General features: G+C 47.4%; 1 protein-coding gene and 1 non-coding gene across 2 annotated transcripts in view; one reads left to right on the forward strand and one right to left on the reverse strand.

Moving 5' to 3' along the window:
* The first annotated feature begins 204 nt into the window (after positions 1–204).
* The window catches only part of SIN3B (SIN3 transcription regulator family member B), a 37,747-nt gene continuing 11,498 nt past the window's right edge, over positions 205–26,453 (forward strand). Inside the window, exons 1-10 of the mRNA XM_037506104.2 lie at positions 205–303; positions 870–976; positions 2,023–2,176; positions 8,163–8,363; positions 12,286–12,429; positions 20,297–20,419; positions 21,511–21,600; positions 21,938–22,056; positions 24,588–24,795; positions 25,915–26,031. Of these exons, the coding sequence (XP_037362001.1) occupies positions 205–303; positions 870–976; positions 2,023–2,176; positions 8,163–8,363; positions 12,286–12,429; positions 20,297–20,419; positions 21,511–21,600; positions 21,938–22,056; positions 24,588–24,795; positions 25,915–26,031 (1,362 nt within the window). The remainder of the gene's footprint in view (positions 304–869; positions 977–2,022; positions 2,177–8,162; positions 8,364–12,285; positions 12,430–20,296; positions 20,420–21,510; positions 21,601–21,937; positions 22,057–24,587; positions 24,796–25,914; positions 26,032–26,453) is intronic.
* On the reverse strand, positions 26,191–26,337 carry LOC119242498 (U4 spliceosomal RNA). The gene has a single exon (XR_005124498.1). It is a non-coding gene; the product is annotated as a U4 spliceosomal RNA (small nuclear RNA).

The raw sequence follows: 26,453 nt of genomic DNA on the forward strand, positions 1-26,453 counted from the left end.
GGACAAAAGCAATCAGTAGGTCTAGGTCTGCCCACCTGCGCTCTATAAAGCATTAGCATTTTAATTTTAGGAGTAACATCCTATAGAATCTCTCAGGGAGGTCCCCCCGCCCTGAGGTTTCCAGGCCCCGCCCCGGGGCGGGGCCCGCGCATGCGCCGCTGGCCCCCGGGCGGGGGCGGGGCTGGCCGCGGCTCCGATTCCAACATGGCGCACGCTGGCGGCGGCGGTCCCGGGGGCCGGGGGCTGAGCGGCGCCCGCTGGGGTCGCTCCGGCTCCGCGGGCCACGAGAAGCTGCCGGTGCATGTGAGTGGCGCCCCCGCTCTCCCTCGGAACCCTCGTCGTCTGGCAGCCGCGGGCCGACACCCCTCACCCTGGCCCCTCCCGGCCCCGCCTCGGCCTCCGGACTCCGCTCGGCCCGGGGTCCCCGGCGCCCGACCCCCCGACCCTTCACCCCTCACCTCGGCCTCTCTGAGGCCTGGCACGTACCCTTCCTGGCCAGAGACCCGCGACCTTCTTCCCCTCACCTTGACCCCTTGGAGGCCCGGTCCTTGCTCTGCCAGGGACCCCCTGACACCCCTCACCTTGGCCATTCAGAGGCCTGGCCGCTTCTAGGCTAGGAACCCCCAACCCCTCACCTGAGGCCCTGTCCCTACCCCACCATGACTCCCTACCCCTCACCTCGGCCTCTCGGAGGCCCTGTCCCTTCTCCGCCAGGGACCCCTTCCCCACCGCCACCATGGCCCCTTAGGGGTTCAGTCGTCATCTTCCGCACCAGAAACCCTGGTATACCCCCTTCCTTCCCAGGCGCCCCCATTCTTCCTCCACAGACCCCGGCCCACCGGGATCCTCCCTTTTCCCCCTCCCCGCAGGTGGAGGATGCCCTCACCTACCTGGACCAGGTGAAGATCCGTTTTGGCAGCGACCCCGCCACCTACAATGGTTTCTTGGAGATCATGAAGGAGTTCAAAAGCCAGAGGTATTCTTGGGGCTCCTCCCCACGCCCTGGGTACAGTCTGGCTGAGCTTGGTTGGAGCCCCATCCGGGCTGGGGGACCCGGTGACCTTCTTCAGGTCGTGGAATCTCTGTGAGCTTAAATTCCTTTTTTTTTTTTTTTTTTTAAGAAAGGGGAGTACTCCCCTTGTGGAGCTGTTGAGGGGTTTCTGGACAGGGGGCAGGATAGGGTAAGGTGAGTTGAAAAAACACAGGATCAGTTCCTGTCTTTATTGAAGATGCCGATGATGAAACAAATTTTGTTCATCAAGGATTTTTAAAAAGTAATTTTGATTTTTTTCGTACCCTGTTTTAAAATGTTGTTTATCTTGATTATTGAGTTTTTGGCACTCTCTGCCCCTCAGATCTTGCCCACAAAGTGAGTATCTCACCTGCCGCACTCTAATCCAGGCCTGTTGGAAGAATTGTGCATAAAATGCTTAGTAAGGGACCTGGCACACAGAGCATTTAAAACACATTAGCTGTTCTTATAAGCACCCACTCGAGGGTCACCATCACCCCCTTGTTTGACAGGAGACTGACAGAGGCCTTGGCAAGAGCCCTCTTTCCCCTTGGATTCTTACGCAACTCCCAGGCTTGCAGGGCTTTGGTATTTATGCATTGCCATCAGTTGCTGGGATCAACACCTGTGTCATAGTTGATCCCTGATTCATGTGAGAGGGAATTTATCACATTGTTTGCAGAGCTTTGGCCTCCCTTCATATCTTAGAGTCCAGGACTTATAGTCAGCTCTCCTGACTTTTTCAAAACTGAGCACACATGCTTGGAGTGTTTGGGGAGTTGTACTTTGTAAATAAATATTTGATGGTTCTCCCAGGAGGACTCAGGGAGCCCAGTCTAACAGCTCTGGAAGTAGATTGCCTTTGACAGATTACATGGTTGCATTTTAGGGTGCTTCCTTGTCATTCGAGAAGTTTGTTACATGGCACTATTGAAGGAATTAGGAGTGGATTTCACTTTCAGTTTGCCCTCAAATACACTCTTGCCCACTGGAGTCCCTCTCTGTTCCAGCATTGACACCCCTGGAGTCATTCGACGCGTTTCGCAGCTCTTTCATGAGCACCCTGACCTCATTGTTGGATTCAACGCTTTCCTCCCCCTTGGGTACAGAATTGACATTCCCAAGAATGGCAAGTTAAACATCCAGTCGCCTCTGTCAAACCAGGTATGCCACTGCAATGGTTTGAGTGATGTCCTTGTGACATGGGGCCTGGTACTCCTGTTGGGTAGTGCCTGCCTCCTGTATTGCATGGCTTGAAAGCTGGTGACGATTCCTTGTCTAGATGTACTAATGTCTCCCAAATCAGAATAGATTATAACACCTCCACAGACAGCCCTCTGTGACCCAAATTGGCTCATATGGAGGATTTGAATCGAGAGTGGATGTGTTTGTGTCAGGGAGGCATCCTCCTAACAGTTTTAAGTTCTGTCATATTAAGCAGAGTTTGTGGTCGTCATGGTCTCAGCTTGATGCTCTCCCTCTGAGCACACCAGGCAGGCCACCCTTGTCTTTGAGTGTATGATTGCTCTGACTGCCCTGGGTGTCACCTCGAGTGTAAATAGACACTTTCATTGTTGCTGTGCTCATTTAATTGCCGACAGGTTCATTGGCTAAGCTCAAACTATTGTTCCTTCTTTCCCTGTCTGCAGTCCCTTCTTGCTTGAGCTTATTAGCCCCTGTGATAAAGAAAGCCCATTTGAGCTTTGCTTTTATAAGGCAACTTTGTCTTTTTCTCCACCTCCGGCCAATTGCCATTTAAGGCATAATGCTTTGCTGTGGGGGGCTGTCCAGTATGTTGGGGCATGTTTAGTAGTATCACTGGCCTCCACCCATTAGGCCCTCATCCCATGGAGATAGCCAAAAATGTCACGAGACATTTCCAGGTGTCTCCTGAGGGAAGAACTACCTCCATTTCCTTTCCCTCTCTCCCCACAACTCCTTAGGGTGTCTCAGTGACCTTGCTCCTTCAACAATCTTAGTCTCTGTCCCAGAGGCTTAGTAAGGGAGCTAAGACTTTCTGCAGGAAGAATTTTGTAGGCTTCTACGCTGATGAATGAAATTGCAAAGAGGTGCATCAGTTAGAGGGTCACGATTTGGAAAGAGAGCAGTCAGGAATGTAGCACTAGTGACTGGTTGCACTCTGAGGGGGACTTGTGTGTCAGTCCTGCCTGCTCTACTTAAGGACAGCTCCACCATCAGCATGTTGTCTCATTAAGGCCCAGGAAGGCAGCTTGGTTTTGAAAAGGAACTTGGAAGCATACTATTGCTGAATTCCAAAGAGCTTGCATTTCACATTTGCAATTGGAGCCCTAGGATCCAGATGTGTGGGGCTTTGTGCCCTCAGATGATGAAAGCCTTAGTGCGTTTAATCTCAGAACAGTCACAGTTTCCATTGTGCTCTAAGAGCTGGAGCCGAAGACCTAAATTGCACTCCCCAAGTGGAAATCGTCTTTCTTAGTTCCTGACTATTGGAGTAGCTATCTGGCAGATCTTCACATGTACTACCCATGCTAGCATAGCATTCCCAAGGGCCCTTCCCTTAAATAGCTTTGGGGTCCCTGCTGTTCTGCACACACCTTGTGGGTTACTGTACCAATAAGACTAAGGAAGCAGCCAAATGTAGGCCCCTCCCTCAGCTGGAGAGGCACAGTCAGGGCCCTTGCCAGCCCACCCACTTTCAGTCAACATCCACAACCCTTCTAGCTCCCATCCCCACTCCTGAGCACTTGGGGCTGGTATTTGGACAGCTTCATTATGGCCGCAAGCAAGATGTCCTCTTGTCTCCCTGAGAGTCTTATGGAGCTTCCCACATAAAATACCCTGGTGATTTGTTTTTTTGTTCTTTTCCCCTCAATTTTACTGTTTTGACGTACAGCTTTGTTGTTTTTATTTTTCATCTTATGTATTTTACAGCCCATGGGGTATAGCTCTTAGGTACTGAGAAGAAAAATAAGGGAGTCCCAGGCTTTGAGGATTCTTTGTTGCAGGGGTTTTCAGCCTCAGCATTACCACCATTAAGGGGCTGTCCTGGGCACTGTGGGTGCTGACCAGGATCCCTGGCCTCCACCCACCTGATACCAATAGTACCCCCTTCTCCAGTGTGACAACCTAAAATGTCACCAGATGTTGCCAAGTATCCATGGGGGCAAAGCCACCAGCAGAACACTCAAGAATAACAAGGACTAGTGCCATGATGAGGACCAAGGACCATGCAGAAAGAATGTCCCTTTACTGGGGCTGCAGCCTCCAAGTCATGTCACTGTGGGTCTGGTCATCCATGCCTTAGTGGTGATGCTCTCTCCTCAGAGCCCCTCACCCCCATCTGCATTTCGTACTTTTCAAAATAGTAGAACTCAGAAAAGAAATGTAAAAAATCCACCTTTTTGGTTTGCCCTCCTGGGGAGACTGAGTCTTCCAGATCAGGATCATCATCTGTCTTGGTTACAACTGTGTCCTTGATTATGGACAGTGCCAGGCACATGCTGGAGAATGGAGACGCTGAATGTCCTAGAAAAGAAACCTGCTTTTCTATGTGTTACTGTGATAACAGCCAGCTTGGACACAGGTAAAGCAATGAGCCTTTAGGTGCAGCCTGTAACATGAGGGATGCTGTTACATTCCAAGGGAGACCCACATTTTCTAGTAGAGAGTCACTTAGAAGCATCTAGCAGATCACCTCACACGTCTGTGTCTCGGTCCCTAGAGAGCAGGAGTAACCCTCCTCCTCTCACCCAGTCCTAAGGTCTATCCAGAGTCCCAGCTTGCGAGGTGCTTACATGGTCAAGTGGTGGTACATGAGAAGCAAATGGTTGGATATGAAATATGTAAGTTCAAGTAGCAAGGGGCAGACCCCAGGTGAGGGGAGGGAGCTGGGCCTGTGGGGTGTCTGGGGTATGTTCCAAGTGGGGCATAAAGGCATGGGTGGGAATGAGTGGGTGTGCTTGAGGGGGGAAAAACAAAACAGGAAACCAGTGGGGCGGGAGAAGCAGGGGAAAGGGTGAGAGAGCGAGTGAGCCAGGAGCCTGAGAAGTCAGAGGAAGATTCTGGAAAAGCCACTGTGACTACTAGCTGGAAGTGGGTTGAGGGGCAAGAGAGGATGCGGAAGGCTAGGGAGAGCCTGGTATTATCCAGGTAGAGTGGCTGGTAATGCAGACTGAGGGCAGGGGTCAATGCTAAACGTTCAAGGGGATTCCAAGATGCCTGGGCCTCTGGGTGAAGTTGGCTCTGATGTGAGCAAGACCCAGAGCAGTGGGGTGGAGGCTTCTCTGTTTGGCATATGCCTTTTGATGAATAGTCTCTTAAATATCTCAGTGGGTCTTTGTGCGGACTCAGATAGATGTGTGGACTGTGCAGGGCAGCTGTCAAGTATTCAGGAAGTGTTTCTGACTACCTGGTTGAAGCCACTCAGGGCAGAGAAAAGACTGAATGATATTCTAGAAAATTTAGAGCAGAGGTTGGCAAACTGTTGCCTCTAGACAGAAGACTGCTGGTTTTTGTATATCTGGTGGTTTTTACATTTTCCAATAATTACCTAAAAAAAATTTTAAATTCTCATTGATAGCCATTTTAACGTCTAAAGTTAAGTGGTTTTCAGTTTATTTACAATATCATGCAACACTGCCATTGATTCCGAAGCATTTCTGTCACCCCCAAAAGAAACCATACTTGCCCCTCCCACAGGCCCTGTACAACCACTAATCTGCCTTCTGTGACATTTCACATAACTGAATTCACATATAACCTTTTCTGCCTGGCTTCTCTTACTCAGCGTCATATTTCTGGTTTATCTATGTTGCAACGTGTGTTAGGGCTTTGCTCCTTGTTATGACTGAGTGATACTCCAGTGTGTGGATGGACCATATTGTGTTCACCCATTCACTCATTGACAGACACTTCACATTTCATCAGTTGTGACTAGTGCTTCTGTGGATGTGTGGGCAAGGATTTATGAGTACTTGTTTCCACTTCTTTTAATACCTAGGAACAGAATTACTAGGTCACATGCTAACTGCGTTTAACTTACTGAAAAACCATCAGACTGGGCCACAACAGCAACCCCATTGCTTTCTGGCCCTTTCTGCTAAGCCATGGCCCGAAGAGTGGTTCTCCATCTTGCACAGGACTCATTCCAGGAATTGGAGTGGTGGGGAGATTTATGGAAGCACTCAACCTCTGCTGAAGCAAACCTCAGCTCCAAGGTTACTTGCTCCTTCCCCCTGCCCCTACCTGCCTCCTTTGGCTCCTTCTATGCCAAGCCTGTGCACCTCTGTACCTGCTAGGAATGTGTGTATAGACTTCTGTAAGCCTAAGCAAAGGTAATTGGCAAGAATATCTTAATGAATGGATTCCTTGCGGAGAAGAAATGATGTTTAGAAATGTGGCTGCTCTGAATTGTTTGTGTGCCTGCTTTCCTCAGCTCACACTTTCTAGAGCTGCCTCTACACCCACTGTTAAGGCCTGAATAGGGTAGACTACATCCCCAATTCTTGTTGATTTCCTGTCCCTCTCAGTACCCAGAATGTGACTATATTTGGAGATAGGGTCTGTACAGAGGAAATTAAGGTAAAATGGGGCTATTAGGATGCCCTAGTCTAATTTGAGGGCTGTTTGAGAAGATGAAACGTGAGCACATGAAAAGAGCCTAGGAATGTACGTACATAGACAGCTGACCACGTGAGGTCATAGTAAGCCAAGAGGCCTCAGGAGAAATCAGTCCTGCTGGCACCTTGATCTTGGACTTCTAGCCTACAGAGCTGACACAATAAATCTTGTTATGCAAGCTGCCCTGACTGGTGTTTTGTTGTGGCAGCCCCCAAAGACTACTCCTCTGGATGATCATGGGTGTGCCTGGCAATAAAGTCTTTGCAGGGTGTCAGTGGCCATCTTACTGCAAACTCTAGTTGGTGGTTGGTGCCAGGTGCTATGCTGGGTACCACAGGCAATGGAAATAGACTTGATTTGTTCCTTCCTTTGTTAATCTGATCTTCCCCAACAGTGGATGAAGCCCACTCTAGTCTAAGTACTGTTCAAGGCTCTGGGGTATAAGCAGTGGACAAAATAGAATTGGCCACTCTCATTGCATTTGCCATCTGGTCGGGGTGGGTGGGCTAACAATAAAGTAAGTAAAATATGCTACATGTAGGAAGGTGGTGCATGTTTGGAGAAGAATAAAGCGAGAAAGGGGCTCTGGTACTTCCTGGGAGACAGGTCATTTTTGTTTAGCACAGGATAGTTCTGGAAATCTTGCTTAGGTATCTGACCTAAAAGGATCCCCACCTGCTGGAGAAGCAGCCCCCATGTGTAGAGACGAGCAGGATGCTGAGGGTCACTCCTGGCAGCCCAGCTTCTATCATTGGGGCAGAAATCATATTCAGAACTATCTGCAGAATTCCTGTTTAGAACCTAAATGTCACTTGGGGTCTGGGAGGGTGGGAGGGGCTGTCCTGTTCTGAGCTAGTATTCCTGGTGCACAAGGGGATGTGTGTCTGTTTTGTTTTTATTTTTATTGAGCAAAAAGCATACAAGTGGAGGGCATGGCTAACAGGTAAGGGCCTGTCTTTTTGCACTTGATGACTTGCCTGGGGCCTAGCACCAAAAGTCCCAAATTCCAGGACCCCACAGCCCCAGGCAGTCTGGACAGTGGGCCTCCTCGCCTGCAGGGCCCCTATTCCATGCATCCTGACTTTCCCATCACCACTGACAGCAGGAGCTTTCACACTTGAAAACATTTGCTGAGATGGACTGGCAATGGTGCGGAAGACTTCCTTTATCAAGAGCCCAAAACTCTATTCCAAAAAGGATTAAATAATCTGATTTTTGTAAATAACTCCTGAATGCTAATTTTTCAAAACGTAGCATGTTGGTTAGACTTTTGTGTTCTTTGAATCAATTTGGAAGAATGAGATGGAGGTGAGTTCGTAAGATTTGCTCAGACAGCGCACAGACACCCAGGGGCTACTCTCTGCAAGTTTCCTGTGGCTTCTGCTTGCCTCCCTCCAGACATCCCCCGTAAGTGACCTTTCCTGCATCTAAGTGAAACCCTCAGCTTTGTGCTAGGTTTGGCCTGTTCTCACATAGACAGAAGTCCCATCTGCGTTTCTTAGTCTGTTTTGGGTGTCAGACCAACTAACTCACTGTGTGTTGTTGTCAGGAGAATTCGCACAACCACAGCGACTGTGCCGATAGCCTCAAGCAGCAGATACCATACAAGGAGGACAAGCCTCAGGTGCCCTTGGAGTCGGATTCTGTGGAATTCAACAATGCCATCAGCTATGTGAACAAGATTAAGACACGTTTTCTAGACCACCCAGAAATCTATAGATCATTTTTGGAGATACTGCACACATACCAGGTAGGGATCTCGGGCTGTCCTATGTGGGTGTTTGTGTTGTCACCCACTGTTTGGTACATTGGAAGCATTCCATTTTTGTTGTCTAAATTTATGAATTCCTGTTACATTCTTATTAGCTTTTTTGGGGGAGAGTGTATTAATTTTCTTTTACCACACTGAAAAATAGGTATCAAAACTTGCCTTTTTAACCATTTTTAAGTGTGCAGTTCTGTGGCATTCAGCACATTCACATTGTGTCACCATCCCCACCTTCCATCTCCAGAACTTTTTCTTCTTCCTAACATGAAATTCTGTCCCCATTAAACACACACGTCCCATGTCTCTCCTCCAGCCCCTGGCAAACCACCATTCTATCTCTGTGGATTTGACTTTTTCTCATATAAGTAGAATCACACAATATTTTTCCTTTTGTGACTGGCTTATTTCACTCAGCATAATGTCCTCCAGGTTCATCAGTGTTGTAGCATATGTTAGATTTTCTCCCTTTTTGAGGCTGAATATTATTCCATTGTGTGAATGGACCACATTTTGCTTATTCATTTAGCCATTGACAGACTGGGTTGCTTCCATATTCTGGCGATTGTGAATAATGCTGCTATGAACGTGGGTATAGATATAGTTGATGGGGTTCTATTAGTTTTGATTTTAATTTTCTCCTTGAGGCACCACTGTACCCATAAAAGGAAACACACATTAGAGGTATGTAAAAAGAACCTAAGAATATGGTCTTTTTATAGATGACTTACTGTTTAGACAGCACAGCTGCCCGCTATTTATGCTGATTACTTTATGCTCTGTGCCAAGCACTGGGGCAGCAGATGACTGGTTACTGCTACCTGAGGGTTTCATCTAGAAATGAAAGAGACCTAGAGATGATTGGGGTAGAAAAGAGGGATGTGTCCAGAAATATGTCAGAGCAAGTGGGTGTCAGTCCCACTGGGGGTCAGGTAGAGAATATTTAGGTTGACTCTTGACAAATCAGCTAAAACTATCAGGCAGGGCCTCCCCGGGCGCAAGTCATCAAGCACAGCACTGCGAAGCTGTCCATAGCCTCTGCAGCACGAGTTCGATCTCCGGCTGGCCAGGGAGCTGTCCACATGGCACAACAGACCTCTCATGTCTCACCTGCTGCTCCCCTCAGCAGTGTATTTCAGCCAGTCTGCCTGTTCTGCTCCCCACTCTGTCTCTGGTGAATCCTTCTCAATCCCTGCACCTCTGGCCTATACCCCAGTTCTTATATGCATAAATAAATAAATCTTTAAAAAAAAAAAACTATCAGGCAGATGACTAAGGAAGAAAAGGTAGATTCACTTGGTTCCAGGAATGGCCTGTGTGAAGGCCCAGGGTGAGGGAAGACATTTGATGGGAGATGCAGGCAAGCAGGTGGCGGCGAGGGACATCTGAGTCGTGCAAAGAACTCAGATGTCATCCTCACTCAGGGGTTTATGGCTTCTTCACAGATTCTATGGGGTCATCACATCTTAGAGCTGAAAGGATTGATGCAAGACCGGATAGTGTCTCTGGGAGCTGGAGAAGTCAGACATAGTTATGCATGGTCATAACGATGGACCCCAGACTCAGAGAACACTTGAAGGGCCAGATAGGATTGTGGGTCCTCCAGCCAGAGTCCCTAGGGTTGGTGTGGAATGCAGATGTCTGCACCTCAACTGGCTATGGCCAGCATCTGTTTTTAATGAGCTTTTCCCGATTCCTCACCACACTGCAACTCCCACCTGAGGTCAGTTTGTTCAGCAAAAGCTGGAGGTCTGACTTTTTGTGAGAATTATCTGGATTTTTAATAGACACCAAGCAGTTCAGGGCATGCAGCACCAGGTAAGGCTGTTATATGTTACTGTTTTTTAATCTGTTGGGCTTTGGTTTGGTTAGCTCTGCTCCCTGCCATATTGGACCCTGGCCCTTACATTAAGGTTTAATCCACAAAGTGCCCCCCTACCCCCCAAGGTCACTGATTAAAGCTCAGTACTTGCTCAGGTCAGTGAGAGCAGCTGTTATCCAGTGCATAACTTCATAACTACCTCCTGCATGAGCTTGGATGAGCAAGGTCAGTACTGCCTTACCCCACCCTTCAAATTCACACAGGCAAGGACTTATGGGATCAGGGCACAGTACTCAAAAACTCCCTTAGCAGAGAAGACAGGCTAAAAACATTAGTGCTATTGTACAGAATAATACGAGTCCTAAATCAATCCCAGCACTTCACGTTGGAAGAGACCTGAATTCACTTGTGGATATAAGGGTAGGAAGATGACAACCTGCATGTCCTTGGAAGCAAGTTTCCAGAAATGGGACAGAAAACTGTAATCCCAGATGGAGCCTGGCAGGTGACTCCTAACACTGAGGGAATGCTAGAAGTTGAGGGGTTTATGGGGGTGGCTCTCTGTGTCCCTGAGATTGGGCAGCTGGGCACAGCTTTCTGTGCTCATCCACTGTTGCTTCTGGACAAAACCCTGCACAAGCAAATGCAAACCCCACATGTTCAAATCCTTCACCAGGACACCTGTTATGTGCAAACAGATTTGCATGTTCGTAACAAGTTCTAGAACAGCACTGACTGTCTCTGCAAGAGGATTCCGGAAAGAGCATTCCCAAGTCAGGGTATGCGTGCATTATGTTTCCCAGCTGGTGCCAGGTTTCCCTCTACTGGGTGCCCCCTCTTCCTTTCTGCCTTGTGGTTTGAGAACATCCATTTCCCATGTCCTCATCAGAAATCACAGCATTTCATCTTTCACAGCACTGCTGAGGTGCTGCCGTAACTTGTATTTCTTTAAACATCTCTCAGTTTGCTCTCATCTCGTGTGTAGACAGATCATGTGTATTTATTTTCTGAAGTGTGTGGTCTTTGCCCATTTTTTTTTAATGACTTTCAGGTATCCTGATAAACCTGGGGGATTTGGGCATAGTAGTGTTTTTCCTCCTTGTAACTAGGTGCTGCAGATGAGGCACCAGGTTGGGGACAAGATCCTTCAGGGCACAGTGGGAGGGGAATGAGCCTTGAGGGCTCTCAGCAAAGGGCTGCTTTCCCTTAGCCCTGGAGGAATGGGGGCATCAAAGCTATGCCCTGTGCTCTGGGGCACCCTGGCACTGCTGCCTTTTGCTGTGTTCCTTTCTTGACTGTAAAGGTGACAGACACTTAAAGCAGGTCCTTGAATGTTATTTCATTTCAGTGTCATTTTGTTTCAACATTGATGAGAAGAAAAAGTCCCAAGCAGAGTTGGAGGAATTTACCTTATTCAAGAACCTGCATTTGTTACACAGTCGTTTCACTGAAAATCACATTTTTTGAGAAAACATGGATGATGTTAAATGAGGAATCGCTGTCTCTAATGGCCACCTTGAATCTGCTTACCACTTCCTGCTCTCCCAGCCTGGGTCCCCTTCCGTCCTCTCTGTGCCTTTAAACTCCAGGTCATGCCATCTTCCTTTCTACCTCATTCTTGGTGCCTCTAGGTCAACAAGGTCATGAGTCTATAAGTTGCTTTCCTTCCTCTTCAGCCTCTTCTCCTTCAAGGCCCATGCTCACTCTCTGCTCCCTTTGCTCTTAGGTGGGCTGTTGAGTCACCACTGACCTTGCAATTCACCAGCCTCTGCTCTAGAACACAAGGACTAGGGCCTATTCACATCTGCTCCACATTCCTGACACAGGTCATCCACGGCAGGTACTGTGGATGGGATTGAGATGCCACCACACACAACTGTTCAGAACAATGTCTAGCTTAGGGCCCAAGTTGACAGCAGGCCAACTGGCTAGACCCTTCTCTTCCAGTTGCCTTTGTGCCCTCTACCAGTTGATTCTCCTTCATGAGTCCTATCTCCTCCACAGGGACATGCTAAATGTCACAACTTGGGCTGAATACCTTGTTCCTTGGCTAACTACACCTTTTCCTTTTCTGGAAAATCACAGAAGGAGCAGCTAAGCACGAAGGGCCGGCCCTTCCGAGGCATGTCTGAAGAGGAGGTATTCACTGAGGTTGCCAACCTCTTCCGGGGTCAGGAAGACCTGCTTTCCGAGTTTGGACAGTTCCTGCCTGAGGCCAAGCGGTCCCTGGTGAGTACAGAGCTTCCACTTGACTAGGGAATCCTGTGCCTCAAGGCTGCCCCCAGGGCCAGACCAGGTTTGTCTGCCCCTCAGGTTGCTGTGGGATCCCCCAGAAGCCACATGGTATAGACATCCTGTCAGAGCATCCAAAGGGCTGCTCTATACAGAGTGCTGGGTGCTGGGAAGGTTTGGGAGCTGGAGAGCATTCCCCTCCCACCCCCGCCCATGGAGATCCTACCTGCAGCAGGACCCTGTGGGAAGTACATGGGGGCTCAGGCACATCCTCCCCCTCTGTGGGTACCCAGTAGTGGGAACTGAGGCTTGACAGTGACTTGGGTAGGGGGCAGAGAGCAGAGGAGGGTCCTAGATGTGGGGCACTCAGGCTACACCATCAGCCTTTCTCCCTGCTGTGGTCTCAGCTCTCCTGGCTTCTTTTCATTGTCTGTTTCTTTTTTCTATGAACTTTTTTTTAATTGAAGTAAAACTTACATAAAATTCACCATTTTAAAGTGAACAATTCAGTGACATTCAGTACAGCTACAGTGATATATAACCACCACCTCTGTCGAATTCCTGAACATTCCATACCCCAAATAAAGACCCTGTCCCCATTAGCAGTCATTCTTTATGCCCCTCCCCCAGTCCCTATAGAACCACTCATCTGCTTTCTATGGATTTGCCTGTTCTGGCATTTCCTACAAATGGATCACACACTGTGTGGCCTTTCGTATCTGGCTTCTCTCATTCAGCATCACGTTATCAAGGTTCATCCACATGGCATGTGTCAGGGCTTCACTCCTTTTTGTGGCTAATGATACTCTGATGTGTAGGTAGACTGTTCTGTTTTTATTTTACCGGTTGTCTCAGGACTTACTTCACTCATTTTTATGCTTGAATAATACTCCACTGTGTGGATGGATCACAGCGTATTCATCCATTTGTCCATTTATGGACATTTTGGTCATTTCTACTTTTGGGGCACTGCGAATAGTGCTGCTTGTGAACTTTTGTCTAAAGGATTGTTTATTTATTTATTTTTTTTTTATAGAGGCATGTTTTTTTATTTTATTTTATTTATTTATTTGTTTGTTTGTTTTTTGTTTATACAAGCACTGGGTACAGTCAGAAGCGCGGGAGGGTGAGAGAATTCACCAGAGCCAGAGCGGGGAGCAGAGCAGGCAGAAGGACCGAAGTACACTGCTGAGGGGAGCAGCGGGCGGCAGGAGAGGTCTGGGCGCCATGCGGGATCCTCCTCCGGTGGCCGGGGAGCAGCCGGGGATCGAACCGGCGCCGCAGAGGCCGCGGGCAGCTTCGCAACCCAGCGCTCAACCGCTTCGCCACTGGGGAGGCCCTAAAGGATTGTTTAAACATCTGTTTTCGATTTTTTTTTTTTTTTTAAAGATTTATTTATTTATTTATTTATACAAGCACTGGGAACAGTCAGAAGCGCGGGAGGGTGAGAGAATTCACCAGAGCCAGAGGGGGAACAGAACAGGCAGACTGACGAAATACACTGCTGAGGGGAGCAGCGGGCGCAGCAGAAGAGGTCTGTCGTGCCAGGTGGGACCCTTACCGGTGGCCAGAGATCGAACCAGTGCTGCAGAGGCTGCGGGCAGCTTTGTAGCCCAGAGCTCAACCGCTGCGCCACCAGGGGAGGCCCCTGTTTTCAGTTCTTTGGAATCTGTACCTAGGAGTGGAATTACTGGGTCATAGGGAAATTCTATGTTTAACTTTTCTGAGGAACTGCCAGCATGTTTTCCACAGTGGCTACACCATTTCACATTCTCACTAGCCATATTCTAGGGTTTCACTTTCTCTGCATCCTCACCAACACTTTTTTCTATTTTTTTAAATCCAGCCATTCTAATGGGTTTGAAGTAGTATCTCATTGTGATTTTGATTTGCATTTTTCTGATGACTTACAATATTGAACATTTTTTCATGTGCATGTTGCTTGTTTCATGTGCTTTTACATCTTCTTTGGAGAAATGTCTATTTCAGTTCTTTGCCTGCTTTTCAGTTTGTTTTTCTGTTGTTGAATCATAAGAGTCCTTTATTTATTCTGGACTCTACACCTTTATCAAATATATTCCTCCATTCTTCAGATTGTCATTTCATTCTTATATTCCTTTTTTTAATTATTTTTTAAATAAGATTATTTATGCATACAAGAACTGGGGTATAGGTCAGAGGTGCAGGGGTGAAAGGATTCACCAGAGATAGAGTGGGGAGCAGAACAGGCAGGTTGACAGACGTACACTGCTGAGGGGAGCAGCAGGCAAGGCAGGAGAGGTCTACTGTGCCATGTGGGTCCCCTCCCTGGACAGGGATCGAACTCGTGCTGCATTGGCTGCGGGCAGCCTCATAGTCTGAGCTTATCCCCTTGCTACACTAGGGAGGCCCCCATTCTTACTTTCTTTAATGCACATAAGTTTTTCCATTTTGATCAAGTCCAGTTTATTTTTTTTTTCTTTGTTGCTCATTCTTTTAGTGTCAAATCTAAGAATCCATTGCCACATCTGAGGTCATGAAAGTTTCCCCCCTATGTTTTCTTCTAATAGTTTAATAATTTTAGGTCTTTGATGCGTTTTCAGTTAACTTTTGTATATGGTATGAGCTAAGTGATCCAGGTTCATTCTTTTGCACATGGAGACCCAGTTGTCCCAGCACCCTTTGTTTAAGAAAATAAATTATTCCTGTTGAATCATCTTATTATCCTTGTTGGAAATCAGTTGACTATAATTATATGGGTTTTTTTCTCACTCAGTTCTAATCCATTGAGCTCCATGTCTGTCTTTATGCCAGTACCATTCTGTGTAGATAATGGTAGTTTACAGTAAGTTCAAAATCAGAAGTGAGTCTTTGAAATTTGTTCTTTTTCAAGGTTGTTCTGGCCATTCAAGGCCCCATGCAATTCATGAATTTGAAGATCAGCTTTTCCATTTCTTAAAAAAAGGCTAGTGGGATTTTGACAAGAATTGTATTGAATCTTGATTACTTTGGGGGATACAGATGGTCCCAGTCTTAGTAATGGTCCAAATTGGTGATCTTTCCACTTTCTAGAGGTGTGAAAACAAGATGCATTCAGTAGAAGCCACGGTACTGTCCTTGCTGTGCTAGGCAGCATTAGTGAGACACAGCTTCCAGTTGTTTTGTTAACAGGATTCAATTTATGATGGGTTTATTAGGACGTAACCGCATGGAAGATATTTACAATGTTAAGTCTTCCACTCCATGAACACCAGACACCCTTTCAGTTATTTGTGTTTTCTTTATTTCTTTCAGCTGTAATTTCTAGTTTTCAGTGCACACATCTTGAATCTCTGTGGTAAAATTTATTCTCAAGTATTTCAGTTTTTTTCATCCTATTTTAAATGTGGTTATTTTCTTAATTTCATTTTTAAATTGTTTGTCATTAGTTTATAGAAACACCAGTGAACTTTGTGTTTTGGCTTTATATTCTTTGCGGAGTCTATTAACTGTAATGATTTTTGTGGATTTGTTAGGATTTTCTGTATATCATGCCACCTGCTGATAGATAGTTTTCCTTTGTCCTTTCTAGTTTGGATGTCTTTCATTTCTTTTTCTTTCCTAATTGCTCTGGTTAGGACTTTAGTCCTGTGTTGAATAGAAATGGTGAGAGCAGACATCCTCATCTTGTTCCTGACCTTACAGGAATATTCTTCCATTTTCTGTCTTGCGTGTGATGTGAGCTGTGGGTTTTCATAGACATCATTTATCTAGTTGAGGAGTAGCTCTTCTAGTCCCAGTTTGGTGAGGGTTTCATTCCTCTTTTCCTTCTTCCTCTCAGCCCTTGATGACCACTGGGGTGTGAGCACATGAGGACCCCCAACCTCCACGTGTCCCTACTACCTCTCCCAGGTTCCACTTCTGAATAGAGATGCCTTAGGGTGACAGGTCAAGGGCAGCAGGTCTTGGAGGGTTGGTCTGGGGGACTGGGGAGTGTGTGAGAAAGGAGTCTAAGTTTGGACCTGTTAAGACTCTTGGTCAAATCAGGCAGCTCACATTGCATCACTGCATCTGCAGGACAGAGTGCTGACCCTTAGCTGGGATTCCTCCCAGAAACACTTTCAAACTCAGTTAGAGAAGCTCTGTGTCATCTCTGGGGAAGACATAAAGTCCTGGAGCTGTAGCCCATCCTTCCAATTTGCCTAGTGCCTTGGGTGTCCTCAGAGGTTGTCAGAGCCCCTGTGAGCACCAAACTGGGCTGTGGCACTTGCTTGGCCTCTTTGTGTGCTGCGGGTGGGTGTGAGCCAGTGGCTCACCTCCTGGACCTCATTTCCTGCTCTCTTGCCTGAGGAATCAGTGGTCCTCCTGTTCAGGTAGGGAGTCAGCGAGCTGCTGTCCTATGGTGCTTCCCACAGACCTGGCATGTCACAGTGTTTCAAAGGAGTAGCTGCAGTTTTGCAGAAAATCAAACGTCATTCTGTACAACAATGACATCCCCCTAGAGTGTCCACCTTTGAGGGCAGAACCTCCCTCTGCATTCCCAGGCTGGCTGGATGCCCTCAGGTAGTACCAGGAGGATTTCATGTAACCCTGTTCTAGAATGCTGCCGGGGACGGGATGCTGGGCCTCTCAGCCTAGCCCACCTATTCAAGACCCCACTCTATTGTCCAGATTTCTTTTCCAAGTTTACTGTCTGCCTCTATGTGTCTCTGAAGTTCAGAACCTACCTGGATTCTTTTTTTTTTTTTTAATGCATAGAAGACCTGGGGTGTAGGCCACAGGTGCAGGGCTGAGAAGATTCACCAGAGACAGAGTGGGGAACAGAACAGGCAGACTGACTGAAACACACTGCTGAGGGGAGCAGCGGGCAAGACAGGAGAGGTCTGCTGCACCCCCCCTTCTTGATTCTTTTCTCTCGTTTCCCAAATTTGTTCTTTGTGGTCTGGTTATCACTCTGCCGTCCTCCTCTCTATATACTCCTGGTTGCCAAGACTCCTAACTTTAGTTCCAGGGACCACATGGCCACAGGGAGCAGGCGTCCCACTGCCTACCTCCCATTCACTCCCTTGTGAGGCACAGTCTCAGACTGTGATGCTCAGGCATCTTTGTCTCACTGTGAAACCCCAGCTTGCCCCTTCATGTGCTGGGTCAATCATCTCTGGATCCCATCCTCTTGGATCTGGTCTTGCATCTCAGCTCTGACCTCAGTGTTCACAACTCTTCTTCTGAACCCCAACCCTGCCAGGAGCTGGCCTTTGCAGAGTCATCACTATAGGAGCTGAGTGGTCCAGGGGGACCATGACCTCAGGGGTAAATGACTGAAAGACCTGGCCAAGTCCTAGACTAGCCTGGCTGTCCTGGCAGGGTCCAGGAGCCAGGACATCACGGTCTTCTCATCCTAGGGAGGCTCAAGAGCCACTGGCCTTAACAGGAGGTGGGTGGTGCAGCTCCTGGAGCAAGGGCTCATGGTAGCATTTGGTTGTGCCTGACTTTGTTGCCTTTTCACTGTGAGAACCTGGCAGATCTCTTAAGCCCCCTCATCTACAAAATGGTAATGAAGTTTCTCCCAGGTTTGTCAGAGTATTCCTTAGCAAAATGCCTGGCCTGCCAGGAAGAGTCCAGGGCTGCATGCAACATCCAGCCTTCGCTGGCTATGAACACCTTCACAGAGAGTCGGGAAAGTAGGTGGGGAGCCCTGTCTGAGGACAGGGTACCATACAGAAACACTGTAATTGGTAAACCTTAAAAGCAGTCCATGGTGCTTGCCTGAGCTGTGCAGTTCTATGGTCTGGGCAGCCTTAGTGCCCTGGATTTTGCTAGGGGTGGGGGTGGGGAGGGGTGGGTTGTGCTGAAAGCTCCCCCTGGTGGGCATGATTCAGCATCTACAAAGTTGGACACTGACAAAGCTGCCCTAGAAAGGTAAGCCTTTTCAACAAGAAACTATCTGGCAGTGACATTTGTTATCAAGTCAGCAATGTTTTTAAGTGTATTTTAGGTAATTAGGGTTATCTTTGTACATTTTAAAAAACTGACTCAGTTTTTACAGTTAAAAACACCCATATATGATTAGTATATAAAATGAATTTGAATTTCTGTCAAAACTGCAGGACCGAAAAATGAAGCTTGATTTTATTCTAATTAAAGTCAACTATTCAACCAAGATCCAGGGGGTCAATAAAATTCTTCTGTAAGGAGCCAGACAGTAACTATCTTAGGCTTTGTGGGTCAGCAGGTCAAAGCAGTCTTGAACCAGAAACCACTGAATGGGCATGACTCTGTGCCAATAAAACCGGTTATTTACAACAAGCTAAGCGCTTTGAATATGCTGGCCCCCAGGTCTTCGGGGGTCCATCTAGTGCATGTGTTTACAAATTGGGACATTTAACTGAAAAGTAAGAACTGTCTAACTGTTAGGGCACAGTGAGTGATCTCTCTGGCTGAGGTGAGTGTGACTGCACAGGCAGTGGTTTCCCCTTGAGGTCCGCAGTCCCATACTCTGCTCATGTCATAGCAACCCCTACATGTCTCTTACAGGAAATAGCATGTGCATCTGTTCTAGGAACTACAGAAAAGAAATGCCAGTTGAGCATTTTTCCACTTAAAGATTTGTGAAGTAGCTTTGAGTCTTTGACCAACTGTTCTCCAATTAACTATAACCCCCTAAGGGACAGATTTTGCTGGTGGTTAAATGATAGACCTTTGTTGTTATAACAATACATACATACTTACGGGGAAAAAATCAAGCATTAGTAAGGGTACCAAGTATGGAAAGTGAACTTCCTCTTGTCCTCAGTTTCCCAGTTACATTCCTCAGTTATATACTCTTTAGTGTCTTTTATGTATGTATCTTTTCGGAAATTTTCTCTGCATGTGCAAACATATTTATCTTTTAAAAAAAATAAATGGCTCTTTGTTCTATCCCTAGGGCTTTTTTTTTTTTTTTTTTCCTCCTTTTCACGTAACTGTGTATCAGGTACATGACCCAGAGACACCTGCTCATCTGAGAGTTGCTGATTGCTTTGGATACGTCAGGACTGTTTCACCTGCCCACACTTGGGGCCAACAACATGCCTTCTGTTGTGTTTCTGCACCAGCTCTTGTGGTGGGCACATGGTTCGGTTATAGAGATCGTTCAAAACATCATTTGGGGCTTTACCCATAGTGTAGAAAAGGTCTGTCTGCCTTTTCCCTGCCTACTCTAGCTTTAGGGTGCATTCAGGGAAATGCAAAGCCTGAATAGATTCTTCCAGAACCATTCTTTGTAAATATTGCTATAAATACCCTTGCTTGGGATGAATGTCCCTAACCTCATGGTTAAGCTGGCCTCAGGCCTGGGAAGATGACCCCCCCCCCCCATCTAGTGATTGCCCACAAAATTCCATTTTCTCTTTCACAGAAAGGAGCATGGACTTGTCTAGAAGAGTACCCCCAAGGTCCTCCACCCCTCCCCAACTTCCCCATGATATCCTCTTTGTCTCAGAGCATTGTGTATGCCAGTCCTCCTGCCTGAAATGCCTTTCCTTTCTGTGGTGCTTTCGAATATACATTCAGACCCCCATTGTCAGTGGCCTGCTGGGTGATGCCTAAACAAGGGCCCAACTCTGGTGTCTCTGCCCACCCCCAGCCCTCCCTGTCTCCATCTGGACCCTCATCCACAGGGGCCTTCTGAGAGCCCTCGCCAGCCTCATGATGCTACCCCATGATGATCTGGGTACTTGGTCTCTCCCCCATGCATCTTGGGGACAGAGTCACTTTGCATGCAGGTTCCAGGACCTCTGGCCCCTAGCGGGCAGTGTGCTGGGGCCCTGGGCTGAGCAGAGGCAGTCCTATGTATACTCATACCTGGAGATCAGTACCCTGGCCTGGGTGTTTCCCAGTGCCATTCACCTCCTATGTGTATTCTCAGTTCACAGGAAATGGGCCATGCGAAATGAACAGTGTCCAGAAGAGTGAACATGAGAAGAATCTGGAACACAGCAAAAAGCGCTCTCGGCCCTCTCTCCTGCGTCCTGTGTCTGCACCTGCCAAGGTAATCCTTGACTGTGGGGTGCTCCAACAGCCTGTCCTCTGTAGGTGACCTGAGGAGCAAGTGCAAAGGCCTTGAATGCCAATTGTTAACCCTGATCTGTCTTCAAATTCACCAGATATGGGACTTTGGGAAGTTGCCCACCCCTAAGGTAGTCATTCACAGAGCTCCTGGCTCATGAGAGCGTCATGAGAAGGAAGGAGCACTCCCTCCTGTGGGGATGGATTATGTTGCTCAGTCTTTCCTTTTCTCACCTTCACAGTTCTTTCACTGTGAGGACTATGATGGACAGTTGTGTGGGTCAGTCACTGCACAAGGCACCCCACTGAAGGGAGAGAGGATGAGATCCAGTTCCTGTTCCACTCACTACCCTAATTCCATCATCCCTCATGCGGTTACTAATTGGCTTTCTCCCTTAAGGAAGATGTTTCTTTTCATCCCCACTTACATAGTTATTTCTGTCAGTCTGGATTCCAGTTTATAATCCATGACTGTCAGTTTATCTTGATGCCCAACTCTTCTTAATTTGACCAGTGGGCCCTGGAAGGTGACTTCTGTCACCTTGTGACATATCCTCATCATTCCTTAGGCACTTTGGAGAGGGTGTGGACTATACAGTAGCTTTCTTCATTCCTCAAGAATGTGGCCAAGTTCAGATCCAAGTCCAACTTAGAAACAAAAGGCTTCAGAGACTTAAAACACAGTCCTCCCAGTGCTGTTCCCATTCAGTTCCTTTCCCATCACCATCACAGCCCACAGGACAAAACAGACAGGGAGAAGTTTCTGATACTGTATCCTAGGGTACCTCTTCCTGGCTATTCTGACTTCATGGTGCCCTGCCTATTATCAGAACCCTAAACTGCTGATTTAAATCCCAGAGTGTGGGTGGGGAGGTCTTGTGACCTTCACCCTGTACCAGGTAATAGAGGCCAAGCTGGTCAGTTCTGAGAGGTTCGTGCACAGGGGTCCTGGGAAGAACTCACACCGACCTCATGGCTATTTCAGTGCTGATGATATTGTGGCTCTGACAGAGATGGACAGAGGAGCTCTGTGGGGTGCACAGAGCATCAGCCGTGCATAATTTCTTTCTGCAGAAGAAAATGAAACTCCGTGGTACCAAAGACCTGTCCATCGCCACTGTGGGCAAGTACGGGACCCTGCAGGAGTTCTCCTTCTTTGACAAGGTGCGCATTCTGCTGATGCCGCCAACCACCCCATCTGGGCTGACCTGCCCGGCTCAGATCTGCAGGAAGGAACTCTGCAAGGAAGGGCGGGGGGGGAAACATTTGGGGTCTGGGAGGAGGTACTGGCCCCCAGCTCTCACAGCCACAGGTTGTATAGTCATCATCGAGCAGGTGGAGTGTGCAGCAGCTGCAAGTCAGGGGGGTTTGAGGACATACCAGCCCCACCAATGTAGGCACAGTCCCAGGGCTCCTGCCCAGGCCCGTGACAAGAGCCAGCAAGGTGACTGCATACACCAGAGGTCGGGCCTGGGAGCCTCCTGACTTGCCGTCCCCACAGGTACGCAGGGTGCTGAAGAGCCAGGAGGTCTATGAGAACTTCCTCCGCTGCATCGCGCTCTTCAACCGGGAGCTCGTGTCTGGCTCTGAGCTCCTGCAGCTCGTCAGCCCATTTTTGGGGTGAGTGACCCTCTCTTGCTCCCCACCTAGGTTTCTTTAAACTCTGTCCTCCCTTCTGTTGGGCATTATTTTTGAAAAACGACTCTGTCATTGAATGGAAATAGCTCTAGACATGCATATAGATTCATCAGTACTTGTATAAAGAACAGACGTTAGGAAACCTTGCGTATGTGCCTGTGTGTCCATGTACTCCTCACTCATCTATAAAGGTTCTTTGTCCACTAGCACATTTGAGATGCTGACTGGCTCCTGCATCTCAGAGATCCTGCTGCCCACTGCAAACCCCGACAACCATTGATCTGTGCACTACCTCTAAACTTAATAACAAAAGTGTCACATAAACACAGAGGTGAAGTGTGTGACTTTAAGGGATCAGTTTGTTTTTTGGTTTTTTTTTAATAATAAATTTTATTTTTATATTCCCCATATAATTGCAACCCCCCCATTCTGACCCCAATCCCTCCCCTCCCGCCCCCCACCCCCCAAAAAGTGTCTCTGGTTCATAGTTTTTGTTGATTTTGATTTTCACTTTCTTATAGTTATTCATTTTCCTGGTCTCTTATTTAAGTTTTCTAGATTCCTGCTATGGGTGAGACCATCCAATATTTTTCTTTTTCTTTTTGGCTTATTTCACTAAGCATGATCCCTTCCAGCGCCATCCATGTTGCTGCAAATTGCATGTGTTTATCTTTTTTGAATGCTGAGTAATATTCCATGGTATATATGTACCACATCTTCTTGATCCAGTCATCTATTTTTGGGCATTTGGGCTGTTTCCAAAGCTTAGCTATTGTAAACAGTGCTGCTATAAACATAAGGGTGCAGGTGCTCTTTGGAATGGATGTTTCTGTGTCCTTTGGGTAAATACCTAGGAGTGGAATTGCTGGATCATATGGAAGCTCTATGTTTAGTAGGTCCAGAAATCTCCACACAGCTCTTCATAGTGGTTGGACCATTCTGCACTAAGGGATCAGTTTTTTTTACCCAGCTTGATTTCCTAGAGATTCACTTGAGTATGCTTTCTGCAGTTCTAGTGATCAGAAATGCAAGGAAGCAGGAAGAGTGTTTGGCACCCCTGTTGTCCAGAGAGAGCCCAATGGTGTAGCCATGGGAGGGTGGACATGGTCCTGGGACACGCACTCACATGCATGGTAGATGCACAGTGTGTTCTAGTAGCAGGTTTGTCAGGCCCCAGGGTCACTTTCCACTCCCCCTCCCTGCCATCTTGAGTTTCTAAGCTGGTTTGAGCCCCAGCTTCCCTGCTGTAAAGTGGGAATCAAAAACCTACCTACAGAGTTGGCTTTCTGCAGTGTCCTACTTAACCCTAAAGATACCTCAGGGCAGGTGCTGTCTGATCCCCATTCTATTTATTATAGGATTTTAACAATTTTTTAATGTAAAATAAAACAGATGCAAAAATCCTCATGACAGAAGAATGGCTTGATGAGTTGTTATCAGACACATCCCCTGTGTCTACTCCCAGGTCACAAATAGACCCTTGCTAGCCCCTGGGGTCCGGCCACACCGTCCTGATCATGTTCCTACCCCCAAAAGTGCTGGTGTGGGAGGGACTATACCTTTGCACTTCTTATGGCAGACCCAGACTCTTCTAGACTCTGTTTACATGTGGGAACTCTGGACTGGGTTTACCCAGAGAGTCAAAGAAGGTCATCAGGGTGATGAATGTGTTGGGGTAAGAGTACTACAGAGTATTCTTGATGCCCAGCTATAGCCTCAGACATTCTCTGCACAAATTTTATTTCTGTCTTCTGTCCCCACGTCTTGTTTGCTGTGGTTTTCCTGATGAGTTGAGTTGGTACAGCATGTTTACAGGTGGGGTTTAGCAGATGGCCTTCTTGTGGGGCCTGCAGGGAGCAGCAGGGGTAGTAGATACAATTTTACAAAGGGAATCTGGCTGGCTGCAGGTCACTTGCATTAAAATCACCCCACAGACGTGCATAGACATTTTGTTACTACTCATGAGTATATGTCCACAGTGGGTTTTCCTTGAAAAAGTCTCCTTCAAGGCAGAAGGCTTTGGGGCAGAGGTGACAGACTTTATCTGTCAAGGGCCAAGGATTGAGATTACTCAACTCTAGCCTCATCCTGCACCTGTAGCCACAGATGATATAAGCAAGTAGACATGACTATGTTGATAAAACTTTATTTACAAAGGCAGGTACCTGGTGGACACCCACCCCAGCCTCATGGTCAACCCTCTCCTCCAAGGAGAGCTGGCCCCAGTTCTGCCAGTCTAGGTCATCTCATCCAACATGTTTCATGTCCTCCTGTGAGTGGCTAGGCCTGGCTGGTGACAGAGGGGCCAGAGGCAAGTTCACATGTACATGAAGACTTGTAGTGGTTTACTCATGTGACATTTGGTTTGATCCACCTCTCGCCTCTCCTCTCTCACATTGAACTCTGACCATTTTTAACCACAGACATACTTCTAATGCAGCCATTCTAAAATCTCTGGATTACTCCCAGAAGACCCCAGGACGCTGACTCACTATTTATCTTTGTTTCTGAAGGAAATTTCCAGAACTCTTTGCACAGTTTAAGTCCTTCCTGGGTGTGAAAGAACTGTCATTTGCCCCACCCATGAGTGATAGATCTGGGGATGGAATAAGCCGGGAAATTGACTACGCATCGTGTAAGCGCATTGGATCCAGTTACCGAGCACTTCCCAAAACCTACCAGCAGCCCAAGTGCAGCGGAAGGACAGCCATCTGCAAGGAGGTATTGCCCTCTGGGGCTCACATGGGCTTAGTGGCACATAGCCCCACCCCACCAAAAAAAAAACATTACCCTTGCTATACATGAAAGACTGAGTGTCTCCCCCAGATGTTGAATGATGGGTGGTGCTGGAATGTGACAAAACTAAATGCCTGAGTAAAGGTGACAGTTTCTTACCTCCTTGGTAGTTTTGGCAAGCAACAGAGCTTCCAGTTTAGGGTTTGGCTTATTCCTCTGTTAGACTAAATAACTGTTAGTTAAATTCTTTCTGCTGTGATTCCATTTTCCCATTTCACCACCTTCTGTTTCCATTTAGCTTGATGGTTGAACTCTTTCAGGCTTAGTGGACAGGCTTATTACTTCGATTCAAGGATTCAGAGTGCCTGCTGATTCCAGCATAAAGTCCAGGGATGAAATTGGCCACATTGCCTGTGCTTGTAAATAAGGATTTTTTTTTTTTTTTAAGATTTATTTATTTATTTATACAAGATCTGGGGTACAGACCAGATGCACAGGAGGGTGAGAAGATTCACCAGAGCCAGAGCGGAGAACAGAACAGGCAGACTGACGAAATACACTGCTGAGGGGAGCAGCGGGCAAGACAGGAGAGGTCTGCCGCACCATGTGGGACCCTCGCCGGCTGGCCGGCCGGCATCAGAGCGGTGCTGCAGAGGCTGCGGACAGCTTCACAGCACAATGTTCAACCACCTGCGCCACCAGGGGAGGCCCTGTAAATAAGGATTTTATTGGCTCACAGTCCTGCCCGTCTGTTTTCATGTGGTCTGTGGCTGCTTCACTAGATCAAAGGCAGAATTGAGTGATCCCAACAGAGACCCAGTGACCAGTGACCTAACATATTTACCAGACCCAGTGACCTAATGTATTTACCACCTGGCCCTTTATAAAGTTTGCTGACTCCTGATAGTATAATTTGTTCACATCCCCAAAGTCATGTTTTCTCCTAAAACCACTTTAAAATTAATTTTACTGTGTACATGATAAAGTGATTTTTTGTAAAATAAAGATCCCATTACCATCCTCACATCTTCCATGCTGGAGGACACAGCACATACCGCTGGCCGCTGGGGTTTGCCATGCTGCTCAGTTTTGTTCTTGGTGCAGGTGCTGAATGACACCTGGGTCTCCTTCCCCTCCTGGTCAGAGGACTCCACCTTTGTCAGCTCCAAGAAGACACCCTATGAGGAGCAGCTGCACCGCTGTGAGGACGAACGATTTGAGGTGCGTGTACTAGTGCTGTAGATGCCCACCGGGATAGAGTTTCTGGGTACTTGCCGTTCCTTCCTGCTCTTTCCCTCTCTTGAAATGGATCCTTGGTCTCTTTACTGCCCTCAGCTCCCTTTGCGTGTCCAGGATTCCAGCTCCTTCCAGCAGGGGGCAGCTTCTAAAAGCTTGCCTACTTACGGGCTGACTCACTGATAGTGCTTTATTCTTTTTGTTTATAAGGGAAAAAAAATTTTTTTCAATTAGCAATAATCGCGCCTCGGATAAACCTCATTGGCTACGATACTGCCACTGCGCAAAGCTGGGAAAAAAATTTTTTTTGAACTTAGTTTGATTAATATTAGGTTAACTGAAGTTGACTTTTTTGGTTGGAATATTTACTCAGCCCTGAGTGCCTGTCCCCAGCACCCCCACCTCCA

Source organism: Talpa occidentalis, unplaced genomic scaffold (assembly GCF_014898055.3).
Source record: "Talpa occidentalis isolate TD23 unplaced genomic scaffold, MPIMG_talOcc4v2.1 talOcc4.12, whole genome shotgun sequence".
NCBI classification, from domain to species: Eukaryota; Metazoa; Chordata; class Mammalia; order Eulipotyphla; family Talpidae; genus Talpa; species Talpa occidentalis.